The sequence below is a fragment of the Erpetoichthys calabaricus genome, chromosome 11 (genome assembly GCF_900747795.2).
Source record: "Erpetoichthys calabaricus chromosome 11, fErpCal1.3, whole genome shotgun sequence".
NCBI lineage: Eukaryota > Metazoa > Chordata > Cladistia > Polypteriformes > Polypteridae > Erpetoichthys > Erpetoichthys calabaricus.
This window is the reverse complement of record NC_041404.2, coordinates 62421463-62439673: the sequence shown is the minus strand read 5'-3', so window position 1 is coordinate 62439673 and position 18211 is coordinate 62421463. Positions and strand designations below refer to the sequence as shown.

The 18211-nt window shown below is 50.0% G+C and overlaps 1 protein-coding gene across 1 annotated transcript; it reads right to left on the bottom strand.

The window, feature by feature from the left end:
* Positions 1 to 8135: 8135 nt before the first annotated feature.
* LOC114660024 (T-cell immunoglobulin and mucin domain-containing protein 4-like) lies at positions 8136 to 14875 on the bottom strand. Its single transcript, XM_051934297.1, has 7 exons — positions 14659 to 14875; positions 13936 to 14295; positions 11362 to 11433; positions 11136 to 11209; positions 9159 to 9246; positions 8705 to 8821; positions 8136 to 8230 (listed from the first exon to the last, which is right to left on the bottom strand). Exons 1-7 carry the CDS (start codon positions 14708 to 14710, stop codon positions 8136 to 8138), a joined length of 858 nt encoding a protein of 285 aa, XP_051790257.1. The 5' UTR covers positions 14711 to 14875.
* Between the last annotated feature and the right edge of the window lie 3336 nt (positions 14876 to 18211).

Genomic DNA, 18211 nt, shown 5'->3' with positions numbered 1-18211 from the left:
GCACATTGGTGGTGGTTGAAGAGACCCCCACTGTCACTGTAAAGCGCTTTGAGTAGTGAGGAAGACGCTATAGAAAAGTCATCTCTGCTGCTTCTTATCCTACTGATGAGCAAAACAATTTGGGGGAAAAAGCAAAAAAATTGTGAAACAAATTGTGTTTTACGTTCAGTGAAAGTTGTGCCAGGGTCACAAGAAGCGATGTGTTTTGTCCTAAAAGGACCCATTGCTCAGGTGTCCGCCTGGCTTTAGTTTTAAGTAAAGACCTCCGAGCTGTGAGTTCTGTGGGATGTGCCACTTATGATGACAGTGATAATCCTATAGAGGCATTGGGGACAGAAAAGAGACTCGGCACTCCATGGCGCTTGGACAGGGTGGGCATCGGGTAACCAGGAATCAGCGGTCAACAGGGAATGGCAGTGGGGTGGCGTTCTGCATAATGAGACCCACCAGTGGAGAATACCCAGTGGGGTGCATTGTGTGTGTGTGTGTGTGTGACATTTGGGTTCCCCATGAAGCTTTGTGCCCCCAGCGTACATAATAATAATACTAATACGTTTTATTTATATAGCGCCTTTCACATGCTCATGTCTCAACACTCAATTTAGGGCCATCAGGTCCCTGGGAAGATGGGGGGGGGGGGGGCCCAGGAAAGATTTGCCATGAGATCTCAGTATGCTATGAAAAGGTGCCAGCGCAGTGAAATGTCACTTGTTGAGATACAGTGACAGTGACTCAAAGAGCCGTTGGTGGGTTGATGTTTCACTTCAGATTCACACATTGTGTGGCTGCAGACGAGACCACAGGTGAACACAGGAGTCTAAGTGACACTTTAGGGTGCAACAGTCCTGATCCCCCCCCCCCCAACCAAACCCTTGAAAGCCCCCAAGACTTTCCTTCGAGTGAGTTTCACGTCCCACCATTGTGAAAGGGCCTGCAAAACACATTTTCATGTCAGTTTCGCTCCCCGCCAGTCCCGCCTCACAGCCCACTTCCAGGTCACACAGAAGCACCGCTTTGACTTCCCTTCCATGTTGGGGTCATTTGGAGGGTCTTGGCCTTGCTGTGTCACCCTCAGTATCCCCTTCTCTTGTCCCTGCAGCGTTCAGCTTCCGTCCTCTTGTGTCTTCTTCTTGTCATCTTGTCCTGTAACATAATGTGACTTGTGGGGGCTTTAAGGCAGGGCTCAGCATGAAAGGCGCTATATGCCACACGCCAAACCTGGCCTGGTGTTTCTCAGCCTGACGTGTCACTAAGAGTCACCAGCAGGCCTGCTGTGTCACTCTATCACCCAATGTCAGAGTAGAGCCATCCAGGAAAGCCGCATGGGTGAGTAACGTGCTGGCTTCAGGCACAGGGTCCCCTGAGGTGGGCTTCACTCGACACCTGTTATGCTTCTGAGGTTTTCCTGGATGAGTCAGAGTTGTGCTCACTGAGGCGCTCGGCTCATCTGAAGCTCCCAGAAGGTCTAACCACAGCCGCTTGTCTCTCCACAGGCCGCGTGTTTAAAAGGTCAAAGGGGCTGAGGCTTGGGCTGGGTGGGGGGGCCGACGTCTGCCACAGGGTGGGACACAACTTCTTAAAGGTTTTGTCTTTGCTTAATGTTGGGGTGACCTTCAAAGTTTAATGAGGTGTAGAAGAGTCCCACTTCTGAACATCTCCAATATTCTGGATTCCAAAAGTAGATGAGAACTCGGGTCAAGCTGGAGACCCCCAGGGCACACGGCCACTTCTGCAGGACTCGAGGTGTCCATGTATTTGCTGCTCCTGACATTTGGGAAGTTGGCCACTGGGCTTGAAGTCCCGACTTGGGTCAGCGTGTCCTGATGACATCACGTGGTGCGCCTCTCCATTAGCTGCTCATTTTTAAATATCCGAAGACTGGGAGAACTTCCAGGACATACAAAAACTCCCCCAAATAGGGAGGTCCATTCTTCAAAACATGGCTGCGGCACCCAAGGACCCCAACAGGGTCACCCTCCTGTACCACAATACCCCGACAACCCTGTGGATGCCCCCCTCTGCCAGGGCAGCACTGGCACCTCTGGTTCTTTTGGGTGAATCGTTCACAAGAACCTCTCGTCCATCCCATCTGGGACGAAACCTGAGGACCACCCTGGATGGGTTGTGTCTCCATTCTCGTGCTTCGTCCTTTTACAGCCAAAATCATCCCTGACCCCAGTGGAGATTCCAGTCCAGCACTTCCACCGCATACGTCATCCATTGTAGACCCCCTGAACTGAGTGGTCCACCTTCACTTCTGTCCCCGTGTGTGTTTAAGGCTGTGGTGACACTCAGTGGCAAAGCAGCAGAGCAGAGCAGAGTGTGTGAACTGTCACACAGGGACTCAATGAGGTCTTCTGAATGTCTTCTCTTGTGGTGACACACAGCAGCAGCAGGTTTTTATTTTTAGGTCAGCCGCACGGCAGCATGGTGGTCCGACTTGACAGTTTTCTCATTTCCTTCAATAGTCAGTGCAGTAGCACTGGGCCACTGACTACAAAGAGAGTAATCCACGTTATGGTGGACCGCGAATCCATCAAACCAGACTCCCAGATGTTCTCAGACAGAAGACCCCAGTGTGGGGTCTCAGGGTTAGGGTTAGGCTGTGGTCCATCTAGAGGTGCAGCACCCTCGATACAAAGCCAACTGCTCCACTGCCCACGAGAAATGACAGACAGACTGCGTGTCACCCACTCGGCCCCTACACACAAAGATGATGGCTTGATTAGCAGGACCCCCAGGGTTTGAATGGTCCTCTCCGCAGACCAGGTCTTCCTTTAAGCAGCATCTGTAGATAAAGGCATGAAACCTCAGGCCACATCGTCATTTTGTAGCCCACTGTATGATCTTAATAGACGTGGAGGAAAAGGAAGTGCGGCCCCCCCACCATTTATCATCACCTCAGATGTGCCTGATGAGGACATCCTTAGAGGGGGTCTTGCAGGAAGCTGTCCAGTTTAAAGGTGTGTGTGTGTGTGTGTGAGATCACAGCCCTCTGAGGCCTTCACAGAGAAGGTTGGAGATGCTTAGGATTCGATGAAGAACTTTTAAAAGATGGAAATCAACCGTCTGACTCTCAAGAAGATCATCTACAAGAGAAGAAGATTTCAAACACCTGCCACCTTCTCCAGGGCCGGACCACCCCAGCAGGTTCAGTCCCCAGAGCCAAACACAGAAGACTCCAAGAAACCCAGAAGTTCATCAAAGGATCTGCTGAGGTCAAAGTGCAGGAGTCCGCCATTACACGGTGGCCACACAAGTCAGGTCAATCAGAATGGACATCAGGGCAAAGCTCGAGGAAGATGAAGACTTCTGAAACAGGCAAGGCAAAGGGTGACACGGTCACAGTGACACGTTTGAGCCAGTGTGTGACTGGAAGGACCTGCTAACAACTGGGAAGTATGGAAGGTGCAAATGGTCTGCTGTCTCGAGGCCCGGGCAGTCCACCATCATAGTCTTCCTCATTGTGACAGTAACAGTGGATGGCCACTCACTGCGCATGCCGAAGAAGGGACAAACTTCATGAAATAAGACAGAGTGCCTGGCATTGAGCCCAGCTGTACCAATGGAGGGGCACCTCTGAAGAGTGTCTGGTGGTAAAGTGGACAAAAGAGGCAGTTGGGCCGAGAGTGGTGGACCATGCTGGACAAGCAGAAAGTCTGCAATGTGAGGGTCAAGTGAGAAGTGACAAGGAGGAGTAATGTGTGCCCACTGAACATGAAACTGGCAGTGCCCACTTACAGTGACGTGAATGTTGTGTAAACATCCATAAGCCTGACCCTCAGGTTGCTACTGCCCAGCAGTGTGCCAGTGCACTGCACGTGTGCCCCTCGTGTTTTGTGCCTCTGCAGTCTCCGTTCTTTAAATGCAGTCACACACTCACTTAGGACCTCCATTCACACCACTGCCCACCGACCATGAAGTTTATCTGGCGTGACCATCTGCCACATCCTCACGGCCCGCAGGACCACAGATTTCAAGCTGAAGTGCGCCCCGCTGCTGTTCTGTGCTCGACGTCAACTTCACAAACCAAGAAACAAAGACGACTGCAGCTAATGGGGGGCAGCAGCCTGACATTGGGGTCTGCATTGAGGAGATGAGAAAGACAAAGCAAAGCGCACTTCTGGAAACTTCTTAGAAATGAAGGAATGAGTTTGACCACCACTCCCAGTAGCAGACACCCGGGTTCAAACCCCAGCCCACCAGACACACACACACACACACACTTCCTGATTGGCCCTGTGTCATTGATTGTGGGTGTGGCTTGTGTTGGACTGGTGTCCTCTGCAGGGTTGGCTTCTGTCTCACATCTGAGACCCTCTAATGGATGGAGGGTGCCTTCTAGTAACTGACTGCTTTAGGTGATGGGGGCACCTCTGGGACGTGTCCATGTCACACCTGGTCACCCCACTGCCTGCTGTAGTTTGCATGCTCTCTGCGTGTCCATATTGGTGTCTTCCCAGTATGACTGGCTGGCTTTTTCTCATTGACTGGGATTGACTGGCACCTCGGCTCCAAGTATCTCCTGTAGACCAAACTCTGATTAAACAAACAGCAGGGGGCAGCAGCAGCACCAGCAGACAGCGACGGAGCTCAAACCATGAAGAGGCTCCTTGTGGCGTCACAAGACACGGACACCAATGACGGGCACAACTCTAAGATCAGCGACCGTGGCATCAATCATCATCTCTATTATATAGCGCCTTTCACATCTACCTGTCGCTCTGCTTGGTCTAAATGAATATTTTGCAGAATGAAGCAATTAGGAGGCTGAGTGTGAAATGAACCTCGGCTGTTTCTGCCAGCCCACCCTGGCATTTTCAAATTTGACAAAGTGCCCATTAAGATATTTATAATTTTATATACAAAGAAAGAAAAAAAAAATCAGGACGTTCGAAATGCGCCTGCGCCGTTCTGTAGCTCAAACCCTCACTGTGCAGTGAAGCAGGAAGACTTCCAGGTATGAAACATCTGACACATTTACAATGAAAAGATTTATTGCAGTTTTTAAAGGCAGGCGCTCTACAAAGTGGGCACTGGGTACCTGAGTAACTCTTTCAGTTCAAATGTAACGCAACTCTCACTTATGTGTTTTATTGTTTGGTAATACCAATAAAAGAAGTCTCATATAAAAAGGCTGCCCGGACCAAAGTGCCACCAGAGGAGATGACCTTGTCACCTCACCTTGTGTGTCACCTCATCCCTATGTGTCAGTGCACCCCGTGTCACCTCACCCAGTGTGTCACCTCACTCTAAGTGTCACCTTACCCTGTGTGTCACCTCACCCCATGTTTCACCTCATCCCCTTGTGTCACCTCACCATGAGTGTCACCAATCTTGTGTTTCATCTCATCCCCATGTGTCACCTCACCCTAAGTGTCACGTCATCCCTGTGTGTCACTGAACCCCATGTCACCTTACCCTGTGAGTCACCTCATCCCCATGTCACCTCACCCTAAGTGTCACCTCATCCCCAAGTGTCACCTCACCACAAGTGTCACCTCATCCCCGTGTGTCACTGCACCCCATGTGTCACCTCATACCCGTGTGTCACCTCATACCCGTGTGTCACCTCATCCCAGAGTGTCCCCTCACCCTGTGTGTCCCCTCATCCTTGTGTGTCACCTCACCCCCATGCCCGACACTCCTCAGTCCCTTCTGCTTTTCTTCCACTTTACAGCTTTTTGTATCTCAATTTTAACTTACAACTGAAATGCCAAAGAGTGCAGGGGATGAGGAAATGGGGTCTCAAGTTGATGTCAGAGCTGCACAAGTGACAAGAGTGTTGCGGTGCTGTTCAGACCGCCATTACTTGAGGGGACTAACTTTGAAGTGCAAAATGCGGGGTGGCTGCATGAGCCCGAGTCCCTCTCTGTGTGACTTGCCTGGCGATCAGGTGATGGGTGTCCATTTGCCCTTGGAGGTGCCCGGGTGTGTGCCCCCCCCACCCACACTTAGTGAAACGCCAGTCTTTCTCCATTGACCTCTCACCTCGACCTTGAGGCTCAGGACATGTTCAGGTGACTTCAGTTCGGTTTGCCATCACGTTCTCATGCGCCCTTCTCAATGAGCTGGCATCACAGTGCCAACCTGACCCTCCTCGCTCACACGCATTCTATGACGGAGTAGTTTCTGTTGCACTTCATGCATCTTTGCTCTTCTTTGATTGTGAACGTTCATCTTTCTCAGGTGTCACAGTGGTCAACGCGGCCATCTTGCAGCCCCCCAGGGACCGTCCACTCATTTCTGGTCCGTGTGATGTCTGCATGATCTCAGGTGACCCTCTCGAACCCTCACAGGCTGAGTTAAGGTGGGTAGAGAGTTAGTGGTGTGTCTGTGACTGAAGGGCGTCTCGTCCAGGTCGTTCCTATGTTGCCATACCCCCCCCAAGTCCAGAAGCCTCTTATTATTTCCCACTTGGAGATTCTTTTCCGCATTGCCCACAGCTCAGGGACGGACCCCCTGCTTTGTGCCACTTTACTTCTCCTCTTTTTTCTGTGCGCACCTCACAGAAGTCCCAGGATTCGGGCTGCTGGCTTATCAGATGATTTCAATTGATGGCCCCCTCATGGCACATACTTGGAGACTCGGCCTGAGGGGACTTCACCATTTAACTTACTTACAGGGGACTTGACGGCTGAACCTGTGACAGTCACAAAAGAGCCACAGCTAAGGACAGGCCTGATGTGAAGCCCAACAAGATGGCTGCCCGTGACAGAAAATGGAGGACAAACACACATCAGGTCAGTCGGGTCTCTTCATGTCCACTTTAGTGAGAAAAACATCAAGTGCAGGCACTGGCGGCCCGTCAATGCCATTGTGGCTGCCCACCTCTCACCGGTCACCTCCATCATGGACACACCTCATAGTCATTTGGCTCTTCTAAGGAATAAACGTTCTGCTCCACGCTGACTCTGTCCTGAAGAGTGCTGGGCTGCCTGTCAGACACACAAGAAGAAGATGAAGATGAAGAAGATGAAGATGACACACATTAACAAGGCAGAAGCCCAGTGGTGGTCAACTGGGGTGAATCTGCTTCAAAGCTGACAAGTCAACTCACAATAAATAGGAAGCCATGAGGAACGACTCTTAGGAGGACAATACTTACTGGGCTAAGGGGGTCCCCCGGTCCTGGTGGGCTTTACCTGAGAACAAAAGAGAGATGCTGATTATCCACTGGCATCACCCATCACTAAAGAGACAGCTGGGGAGCCCTAAACGTAATTTGTGAGAGGACAGAGTAAGGACTGCCACTCAGTGCCACCTTGTGGGTCACTGCATGAAGAACTGAACTTGGCAGGACGGAGCTTCAAGTGGATCGCTGGTCAGTTCTTGGGGTTCAAAGTTTGTCCTCCTTGCCCGCCGTAGTCTGTGATTTGAGGCATGGACCCTTGTATTGGGCACAGTGACTGGGTAACGGCTGAGTGGGTCACAGTCACTGACAGGATGTCCCCCACTGGCACTATATATATGTAGAATACTAAAGATTACATAGAGTAGAAGGTGACAGTGCAGACAATCTGTCACAGCCTGAGGACGAGCCACCAACAGTATGAGCTGCCATTCCGTCAGGTAAATGAGCAGCTTCAGCGCCACCTAGAGGGGAGCCATAAAAACTGGCACACCTGACACAAAAGCCAGCGTGCCAACAGTGAGTGGTCCTTCAAAGGGCAAGGAGCAGCACCCTAAAAGAGCCCAAAAGCCATAGTGACCTGAGCTCCTCGTGTGTCAAACACTCGCACCTTTCATTTTTAATGACGTTATTGTAGGAACTTGAACCAAGTACCAAAGTTAATTACCATATTTAAATGAATCTCTCATGTTTATTCATGAACACCTTATTAACAGTCAGTCAGTCCTTAAGCAGCCCCCCCACCATCATGTCGACCCTCCACACATCGCCGCTCGCTCTCTTTGCCTCCACACCGTCTTCCTTCTTTTTCCCTTTCTGATTGGCTGCCTAACAGCTCCCTCTCCTCTGATTGGTGGAAAAGAACATCAATTACATTTCTGTTCACTTTCTCTCCTCCCCCTCCTTCCTGCCTTTGAATAACAATAACAGTCAATGAGTCACTGAGGCCAACGGTCAAGAACAATGGAGTCCAACACGCCAACCAGTGAGGCACAGCATGTCATTAATGCCCGCTGTGTGGGCTACGACTGACCGCCCTCTGTCCTGTCCTCCTCTTGGTGTCCCCCGTGATGCCTCTGCCCAGCTGTTCTCCTGCCCCTGAGAAAGACAACAGAGATACTGAGAGCCTTGGAGTCCAAGGACAGAGGGATTCGGTTATCTAGAATGAGTGTGGGGTCCGTGGCCCGTTGTCCGAGGTCTTCATCGCTGTGACCGCGAGGCTAACTCCTGAGGTTTGTTTTCTCCCAAATGCTGCTGACTGCAGTTTTTGTTTTCCTCTCTTCTGTTGCCAAGTGGACACAACTTGACAATAATACTAATGGACGGGCGCGGTCGGGACCCTCGTGTTTCCTGTCATCTCGATGTGCCTGCATGATGGAGTTGGTCACTCTGAAAGTCTGTCATTGTGTTTTGTCCGTTGTTGAGGTCTGCGCTTGGTGAAGGGTGCTACACACAATTAAACGATTCATTAAGTACTGGATTGTCACTCTTTATGTCACTCTTTGAGGTGGCTCATCGTCCTTGGAGGGACCTCCTGCTGTTGCCCCATTAGTTAGAATCTGCTGACTTTACCGGCTTGTTGTTTTTCACGGGTCCCCTGCAGCTGGCGCTGAAGCTGCTCTTTTGTTTGATGGAATGCCAGCTCATTCTGTTGGTGACTCATGCCCAGGGTGATGCCCCTTGTCAATGCTGTAATACGAGGGTAACCCATAAAGTGAAGGCAATCTGAACTTTACTCGGTAACCACAAGATAACGAGGTGACGTAATGCAGCGCATTCACAATGGCTTATGGGTAATTAGGACGCGCACAGCAACGCGTCCCATCGTTAGTCTAATTGAAGATGGATGCTCCGCTGCGAGGTCACACCATCGCTGAACAACGTGGCATTGTGAGATTGTAGTGGACAGATGGAGCGACAGCTACTGAAGTTCACCGAAGGCTCAGTATGGATATAAAAATGATACGGCTCCCCTCTGCCCCACGACCACCTCTCACCCGCGGACCCCCAACCGTGAGCTACTTACGTTTGTAAATGAGGACCGAGACGAGCCCAATCAGCAGGAGGACCAAACAGGTGACCATCATGACAGGGGCAGTGACAGACTTTCTGGCCTGAAGGAAATTAGAGAGAAATCCCCATCAGTCACGTCACGTACGTCATGGGATGATGGGGGGGGCACCATCACCAACAACATGGGTTGCACGCAACGGAGGGTCCACAAAGGAGGGCACTTTGGCTGGCATCTCCTGCCCTGACCATGCATTGTGGTGGGGGAGGGGCCTAGGGGAAGCCATCAAGACCTCCAGATGGCATGTGCTGTAAGGGGGCAAAAAACAGGACTGGCAAAAAAGAAATTCTGATAGGCTGACCTGCTTATGCTGAGCAATGTGGGCAAGAAATGTATTTGGTTACCCATCTCTGCCAGCTTTAACATGGCATCTGTCCATCCGCTTCATGAAATGCTCTTTCCAAGGGTAGGATTACCAGGTCTAATCCACCTCCAACATGTGTGTGGTGGGAAGCCACCATGGATGGGATTCCAACACATGGTGCACTTAGTCACTCGCCACAGGCCTGTCTGGAGTGGCCAATCAGCCAGCTGGGGTGAGCTGAGAAAAAGATGGAGAGCAGAAGCAAAGACCACATACTGTAAGTGACCACCAGGCCAGGTTCTGAACTTCGGCCCACAAGTTCCTTTTGTTTTTCCTATTGTTTCATCTTCTGCCTCATAACCCCAGAGCCCCTCATGAAGAGTGGAGTCTGCATGTTCTCTTTGTGTCCGGGTGCCTTTCTCTTAAGGTAGTTTGGATTTTGGTCAGGTAAATCCTGGATTCTGAATTGACCCCATCTGGACCTGAACGTCCTGGGATGGACAGGAAGGGGGGGTCTCCCAATTGGCACTCAGTGTTGCTAGGATAGGATTCATCTCCTCGTAACTCTGAACTTGATAGGTGGGTTAGAAAATAGAGAGACATTTTCTAATCCCAGTTTCTCTTTTATAGGATCGCAGGAGCTGAGGTTAAAAATTAGCAACATCTGGAAGATTCCACCCTGCACTGGATGCCCGTTCATCTCAGAACTTGAAAACACCAAACGTGGACGGCTATGGATTGTGAGAACTTGGGGGGTTGGCTGGGGACAAAAGGAGAACATGCCAACTTCACATGGACTGATAGGACCAGTGTTTGAGCTCCGGTCTGACCACTCAAAGAACTCAAACCCCTCAGTCGATAGGACAGGCCAGACGTACTGTGCTGCTTCACCCCTCTAAATCCTGGCCTCTCTTAACTTGGACAGCAGGGGGCAGCAGGCGTGATGTTTCAAAGCCCACCGACATAGCGTCCACAATCTCACAAATCCTGTCCAGGGCAACAGAGGGCCGGAGCCTATGCCAGCATTACTAGTTACATGGCAGGAAACGGCCCTGGAGGGGACATCAGACCAGTGTGGGGTCCACCCACTCAGGTTCAGTTTAGATTCACCATGCTGTCTAATTAATGTGACTCTGAGGACAATGGAGAGCATTGTGACTACCTGGAGGAAAACCCACTTGGACACTGGGAGAACATGTAAACCTCACATGGACAATGTCCTGGTGTGTGAAGTGAGGGCAAGACACTGGATCAATGAGGTGGCAGTGTCACCCACTGTGTCCCTATGCCACCCCTAAAACTGGCTAACTGCTCTGAAATGTTTGATTGCAATCACAGCCCACATCCCTCAACGAGGACTACAACCTGGACATTAGGACTGGGCAGATTTGAGGGTACCTGCCAGATTTGAAGTTTTGGACTTAAAGTTGTCAAATACTAAGGAGCACTAGGTGGCAGCAGAGAGTCTCCCTAAATGACCTCAGGAAGGTGCAACTCGCCGCCCGCCCTCAAATCTTGGACTCCATTGTGACCGCTGGAATGGCAGCCTGCTGTGACGTCTAACTGGCAGCTGTCATCTCACCTCACGTCTGGCACTAGAAAGAAGGGGGAGAAGAAGTCCAGCTTACCGAAGTCGGGAGACCTCCTGCTTGTGAAGTGGTCTCGGTCTGATTTTCCATTGGACTAGAAGGTGGGCTGGTGGCTTAAAAGAAGAAGAGAAAAGAAAAAAGAAGAAAGTGAGCAGCAAAGTGGAGACGAGTGTCACTGTCTCCTGGAGGAGCCGAGCTGCGGCCATTCTGGGACCCCCATGTCTGCTGGACCCACAGGGCGCGTCTCCAGGTCTCCCCTTCATACCTGTGGAAGTCTCAGTCGGGGTCTCAGAGGTGGTGTCTTCTCTGGGTGTCACAGTTGACTCTTTTGAAGTTTCTGAAAGTGCAGGACAAGGAGAAGAAAGGTCAGCAAGCCCCCAACGCGACCCACAGAATGAATGAGTGGCGCCACCACCAGGACGGAGGGCAGTCATGCAATTCTCCTTTACTTTGGCCCCCAGATGCAGCTCTGTGACGTCTGCCACATAAAGCACACCAGCACTGAGATGGCCGGATGGTTTCTGTTAGAAGATGTCAAGATGAATGTCTTTCTAACAAAGTATGGCTGTTTGATAGATAATGGTAAGAGTGTGAGGGTCAGGTCTTTGGGACCACCATTACATGTCACCGAGCCACATACCAGTGTGCATGCGTCATCTACAGCCACCTGCTTATTAGAAATGAGACCTGCTTTGACCCTTTAGGTGCTTTTTGGCACAACAGCCACTGGGCACTTTACAGGGGTCCGTCCTGGTGGGGAGTCCATTTCATGAGGGGACACTCTGGCTAATGTACATAATCTGTACAAGTTTGGGATAGGGAATAAAAACCAGAGAGTGTGAAGAAAGATCCACGTGGACACAGGGAGGACATGCAAGTGCCACGCGGACATTGACCTGACTTGGATTTGAACCCGTGTCTCTGTGAGTCACTAAGCACTTCTCACCAGTTTATCTCTTCTTCTTATTGCATTAGAGGGTCTCATTCATAAGGCCGAGGGGTCAGGAGGCTATCGTGCTCTCGCTCATTCGCACACGGACAGTCTAAGGTCACCCATCATCACTCTGTGTCACATGTCTCTGGAGTACGAGGACAAAACAAAACCCCACGGGGATCGGGAGACCTGGCAAACTCCATACCAGTTCTGACGTGGGCAGCATACTGCTAAGCAGGTCCAACCATCCAACATCTCATTATTGTATTATGGGGGTCTCAGCCTGTCCCACTCACCTCATTCCTTAGGCAGGAGCCAGGCATGGAGGGTCGGCCAGTCCAGCACTGGACACTTGGTTCCCATTTGTGCCCCAAACCGTCTGTGGTGACCACCTGTGCAGGATGATAGATGGAGAAGCGGCGCAGAGTGGCCACTCACGGTTAGACTGGACTAAGGGTGAAACCTAAAGGGGGGCTTTGCGTGGTGGCAGACTGCCGTGTCACTTTATTTTTAAGGTCAGTCCCATAACAGCTGACGTCACTGACTTGATGGTTTTCACTGGGCAGCCCAAGACTGAAAGAATAATACACAAAAGAAAAAGGAAGGGGGACAAACCAGACTCCCATTACGCCAACGTGTTCAGTCCACTGCAGTGGGTGGTCTTGGGTTCAAATCCACCCCATGACCCTCAGGGCTGAAATGGCTGTCAGCTGACCAGAGCTGCTTCCTGTAGACATCCATCTGCAGGCTTCACGTCGTGGAGGTTCAGGAGTGTGCCAGCAGCATTAGGATGCCAGTCACTCACCGGGCACACTTATGCACACCCGAAACTGGAAAAGCAGCATAACTGGAGAAGACCCCACAACGACATAAAGAGAACATGCAGACTCCACACTGTGACCAGACAGGGATAGGAGTAGTGAACCATCATCAAGGTTAACCAGTTAAGAAGGGGGTCCTGAGAACACGGACCCTCACACCCCACATGCGTGTGCCCGCCGCTGGCAAATTTAAAAGCAGCTTTTCACTAAACACAGCAACTCTGAGTGAAGTCAACCAGCTCAAGGGAGAATGTTGAAGCAGACTGGCACAGCCCCCCTCAGCCCCAGTGAGGGCACTGGGAGACTCGGAACAGGAAGAAGAATTAAGATTTACTGTGTGGCACAGGCAGACTCAACTCAGAGGGAGCATCGGGCGACCAGCAATGGGCACCTTTGACTTTTATTACAACTCAGCCCTCATTCTTCCTCATCTGACTCCCAGCATTCCACTGCTCCAGTCCTGCCTCTAATCAATTCTCAGCTGAGGGGGTGTCAGACCCCGCTGTGCCCATCTTATCTGTTTGACGAGGGGGGCGATTCTCTCCCCCTGCTATCTCAGCGCTCACTACGATGATTTATAACCAAAGTGTTCTCTAAGTGAGGGGTCCATCCTCTCGGCTCTTTAGCACGTCTGACCTCTGGCTTATCAACTATTGGGGGCTTCAGGTTCATACAAAATAATAAAAATATATTTGTGGGCACACATCTTCTTAATCCTAACGCTCATCTTAATGCTTAGTATTAAACAATGCTTACTTCTCATGTGCTTATAATACTTTTCTACTACATGTAAATTACCAAATTTAAGAATACAATTTTCTATAAGGACACACAAAGTCCACCCAGAAGGGACCTGGTGGGCATTTGAACTCACAGTGGCAGGTGACATGGCAGCACTCCCCCCATCTACCAGCCAGTCTTTATTAAGTAAATTCACACAAGTCATTTATAACAGGATTATTAACAAGCACACGTTTTATGAGAGTGAGACCCCCCTAAAGTGACACCCCCTAAGTGGACACTAATGACAAATCTGAATGGCGTCTGTGACAGCCAGAGACGGAGAGGAAATGAAAAATCAAACCTGCAGTCACCGTGAGGAGGACAGAACTCATCTGGTCATTGAACACTCCTTGGATATCGACGCGGCAGCAGTACGGCCCGCTGTCCTCTATGCTGACGTTGACCACAGTCAGTGACAGGTTACCTCGTTGGACGTCACTAGTTAGCTGGTACTTGTCTGACACTCGGGTCACTTTGTCACCTTCACTGTAAACCTCATCGCTGCCACACCATAATGTGAATGTAATGGTGGGTGGGCAGTCACCGCGCTTCCAGCAAAAAGGACGAACTCTATTTAAGGGGACAGAGTACCAGCAGGGCAGAGTGACGTTGTGCCCAACTGTGGCAGTGACCGACACCTCTGACACTAGAAGGCCTTCACCTGAAAGTAAAGGAGACACAAGAAGACGTTAGGACTGAGAGTGGCGTCTCTGCTACATGAGCTAAAGGTCAAGTGAGAATTGTGGGGACAGGGCACAGAAGTGACAGACAGGAGTCACTTGGGCCGGTGACCTGTAAGCTGGCAGTGCCCAGTGACACTGGAGCTGATGTCCTGTAAGTGCCCGTGTCTGTCATGAAGCACAGCTGCTGACACTGATGACCCTTCAGTTTGTTCATTTTAGGACCCTGATGTCCAGTAGTGCCCTCACCTGTGGTGCCCCTCCAGCTGATGGGTGACACTCTCTAAATGCTGCCACTCATCTTCATTCACACCACAGCCCACCCTCCATGAAGCTCAACTTACCTGACCTGAGGAACAACAGGAGGCAGCAGGCTGGCATGACCACCCGCCACATTCTCACAGCTGGCAATGTCTACCCCTGATGCTGAAATGCCTTGGCATGCAAATTCAATCTGCGGCTTCCACCCCTCGCTGTCAGCAATTTCCTGCTCTGCGGTGGTCAACGTCAACTTCTAAACCAACCAGAGAAGAAAACTGCAGCTAACGACGGGTGGGGTTGGGGGGGTTTGATGTGGAGGTTTGCAGTTAGCAGAGCAGAAAGTTTCTAGAAATGATGAAGCCGCCTCAACCACCAGTGCCACCTCTCAGCTCCGGACCCCCGGGTTCAAATCCCAGCCCACTCTCTGACTCTCCCCGCAGTCGTGTGGGTCCTTCTCACTTCAAGGCAAAGCAAAGCGCACTTCTGGAAACTTCTTAAAAACAAAGGAACGAGTTTGACCGCCGCCTCTCAGCCTCTCAACCCCAGCCCACCAGACACACACACACTTGATGATTGGCCCCATGTCAGTGATTGTGGGTGTGGCCTGGCTCCCAGGGCTGGTTCCTGTCTCAGAGACCCTCTAATGGACGGAGGGTACCTTCTGCTTTAGGTGATGGTGGCTGGCGACCCCTGCTGGACGTGTTCAGGTCCGCTCACTTGTCAGGGTGGGTGCCCTCTGCATGCTCTCTGCACCTCCATGTTGGTTTCCTCTCAGCCTGACTGATTGGCTTTTTGTCAGCGACCGTGGAGTTGGCCTGTGGTGGGCTGGCAGCCCCCAAGGGAAGTTCTGATGTCTGTTGGAATGGAGTCAGTGTACCCAGTGGAGTGGAGATGAAGACATGGGCACATCTCAGCTCTCCTCATGTTCTACCTGTGGCCCTGTGTAGGGTGGGCCGTCCCATCCTTAAAATATGACCCGACCTCGGCTGGAGATGTCCAGCTCAAACCAAACCAAACAGTAGGGGGCCGTAGCCGCAGCACTCAGGGGCAGAGCTCTCCGGTTCAGACTGTGAAGAAGCTTCTTGTGGCTCCAGAAGACTCTGATGACTGTGTCACCTCAGGGCACACAAAACATGGCAGTGCAGAGCTGGGCATGGGAAACAGACACCACCCGGGTCCTCATATACTGCACTGGCATTGGCCACGTGGACCACCAGACAGACACAAATGGAGCTGAGAAGTCAGTAGCTGAAAAGGTAACCACCAATCAATCAATCAATCAATCAATCAATGTTTGTCTTTGGGATTGGCTGGGCCTTCTCTGAATGGCAGCCTGGTGCCCTTTCTCATTGGTCATTTATAGGAGTATCTAAAAACTCTGGTGCCAACCCCCACTAGTCGACGAGGGGTCTCTGTGTTTTAGACCACTCTCTCTGGTGGGTCTGCTCCATTTGCAGTGGCTTATAACACCTTATTAACGATGGTGTCACACAAAAGGCCCCCCGACTGTCCCTCGGTGAGTTCAAGAGGGTCCATCAGTGGCCTGGTCCTTCTGCAAACTCGCCTTTGCCCCCCGGTATTGTACTTGTAGAACTGTGTATGTGACATAAAGAAACCTGAACTCTTGAATGAATGTCATGAAACTGACGACAGGCCCTGACACAAGAAAATCTCTTCTGAGTCACAGGAGATGTGACAAAAATCTGACCAGAGAAAGCAACTGGAAATGGAGAGCAGGAAACTGTTTGGTGCTGGTGGGGCTGGCTAGGAACTCGTTTAAGAGAGAATTAAAATTACAAAGGAAGAAAAAAACAAGCAAAAGAAAATTAAAAACTCCGCCGGTGCCACCTGACACGTCTCTGATCAGGACAGCCTGCCTTTGGCTTGTGACAGGGCCATGTCAGGAAGAAGCGCTGATGAAGTTCTGCTTCCTGTAATCATTTGCTTTTGTGCTCTCAAGTATAACGAGGGCTTTGTAACCACAAATCGGCCCCCCCAGTGAAACTCTAGTGCCCCCCTGTTGAATCAGCCCTGGCACTGAGCTCGACAGGCAATCGAGTTATGTTTGTGTAGTAACGTGATGTAATGTTCATAACCACCAGTAGATGGCGCTTGGATGCCAAAAGAGTGCTGCTTGTAGAGAATCAATGAACTTAATAGGCATAAAGATAGAGAGATATGTGAAAGGCACTATATGATAGATAGATAGATAGATAGATAGATAGATAGATAGATAGATAGATAGATAGATAGATAGATAGATAGATGTGAAAGGCACTATATGATAGATAGATAGATAGATAGATAGATAGATAGATAGATAGATAGATAGATAGATGTGAAAGGCACTATATGATAGATAGATAGATAGATAGATAGATAGATAGATAGATAGATAGATAGATAGATAGATAGATAGATAGATAGATGTGAAAAGCAATATATGATAGATAGATAGATAGATAGATAGATAGATAGATAGATAGATAGATAGATAGATAGATAGATAGATGTGAAAAGCACTATATGATAGATAGATAGATAGATAGATAGATAGATAGATAGATAGATAGATAGATAGATAGATAGATAGATGTGAAAGGCACTATATGATAGATAGATAGATAGATAGATAGATAGATAGATAGATAGATAGATAGATAGATAGATAGATAGATAGATAGATAGATAGATGTGAAAAGCACTATATGATAGATAGATAGATAGATAGATAGATAGATAGATAGATAGATAGATAGATAGATAGATGTGAGAGGCACTATATAATAGTGCGTGTCCTCGTCACTTTGCCGTAGGTCAGGACTGACAGAGCAGGTAACACCTGACAGGAGCCCTTGAGGCGGCTCTCTTGTAACTGAACTCACCATTCCAAATGCCCACCTGCCTGCCCGCCCGCTGTGTCTCTCCGCTGCCATAGTTTCTACTCCAAGTCTGAATGTTGTGGTGTGTGTGACGAGTGGGGTTGGCAAAACATAAGCTTAATTATGACAAAGAAGACTACAAAATGACAGAGTGATAAGAGAGAGGGTGACATTATGTTATCCTGTCATTTAGAGTTGTGTTAATAATTTCTGCCAGTCCCTCGCATGTCCTTCAGGTGTCAGTTACTGCGCTTTATTCAGATAGTAAGGGTCAGATTAAGACCCCCACAGGTTCCCGGGTGACCCAATGAAGGGACCTCCTTAACAGAGAGACTTTATTGTTCTTTTAACAATGCAGCACATGGCCACCCTGTCATGGCAGCACAGTAATTCCCAGAGCAGGTGGGGGTCCCATGTGGTGATTCTGATGCCCAGGTGGGAGTTGCTGATTCAGTTGCACAGACACACAAGTGGGGCTGTTTGATTAAAGAGCTCCGAGCTGTTATGTGACCCCCCAGGGAGCACCCGGAATGCCCTGATGGTACCCCCCACACCACCCTCTGGGCACAGGGTTCATTATACTGTACAACGCTGAAACAACAGGAAAAATAATAAAAATATCATCTGTGGATAAAACGTTAACGAAAGTGAGGAGGGTTGGCTTATAATCAATGAAACACACCACATGGTCCTTAAGGACACTTCCGGCCCCCTTGTGTGTGACCCCAGTGTACACGTTTGTCTACTAAAGGCC

Bases quoted from the DNA above. Each gene is read 5' to 3' on its own strand.
- LOC114660024 (XM_051934297.1), bottom strand. From the start codon at position 14,710: ATGTGGCGGGTGGTCATGCCAGCCTGCTGCCTCCTGTTGTTCCTCAGG. The intron at 9,247-11,135 runs GTAAGCTGGACT...AATTTCCTTCAG, and splicing joins CAGGAGGTCTCCCGACTTCG to GCCAGAAAGTCTGTCACTGC. The intron at 8,231-8,704 runs GTAAAGTCAGCA...TGTCTTTCTCAG, and splicing joins CCGTGAAAAACAACAAGCCG to GGGCAGGAGAACAGCTGGGC.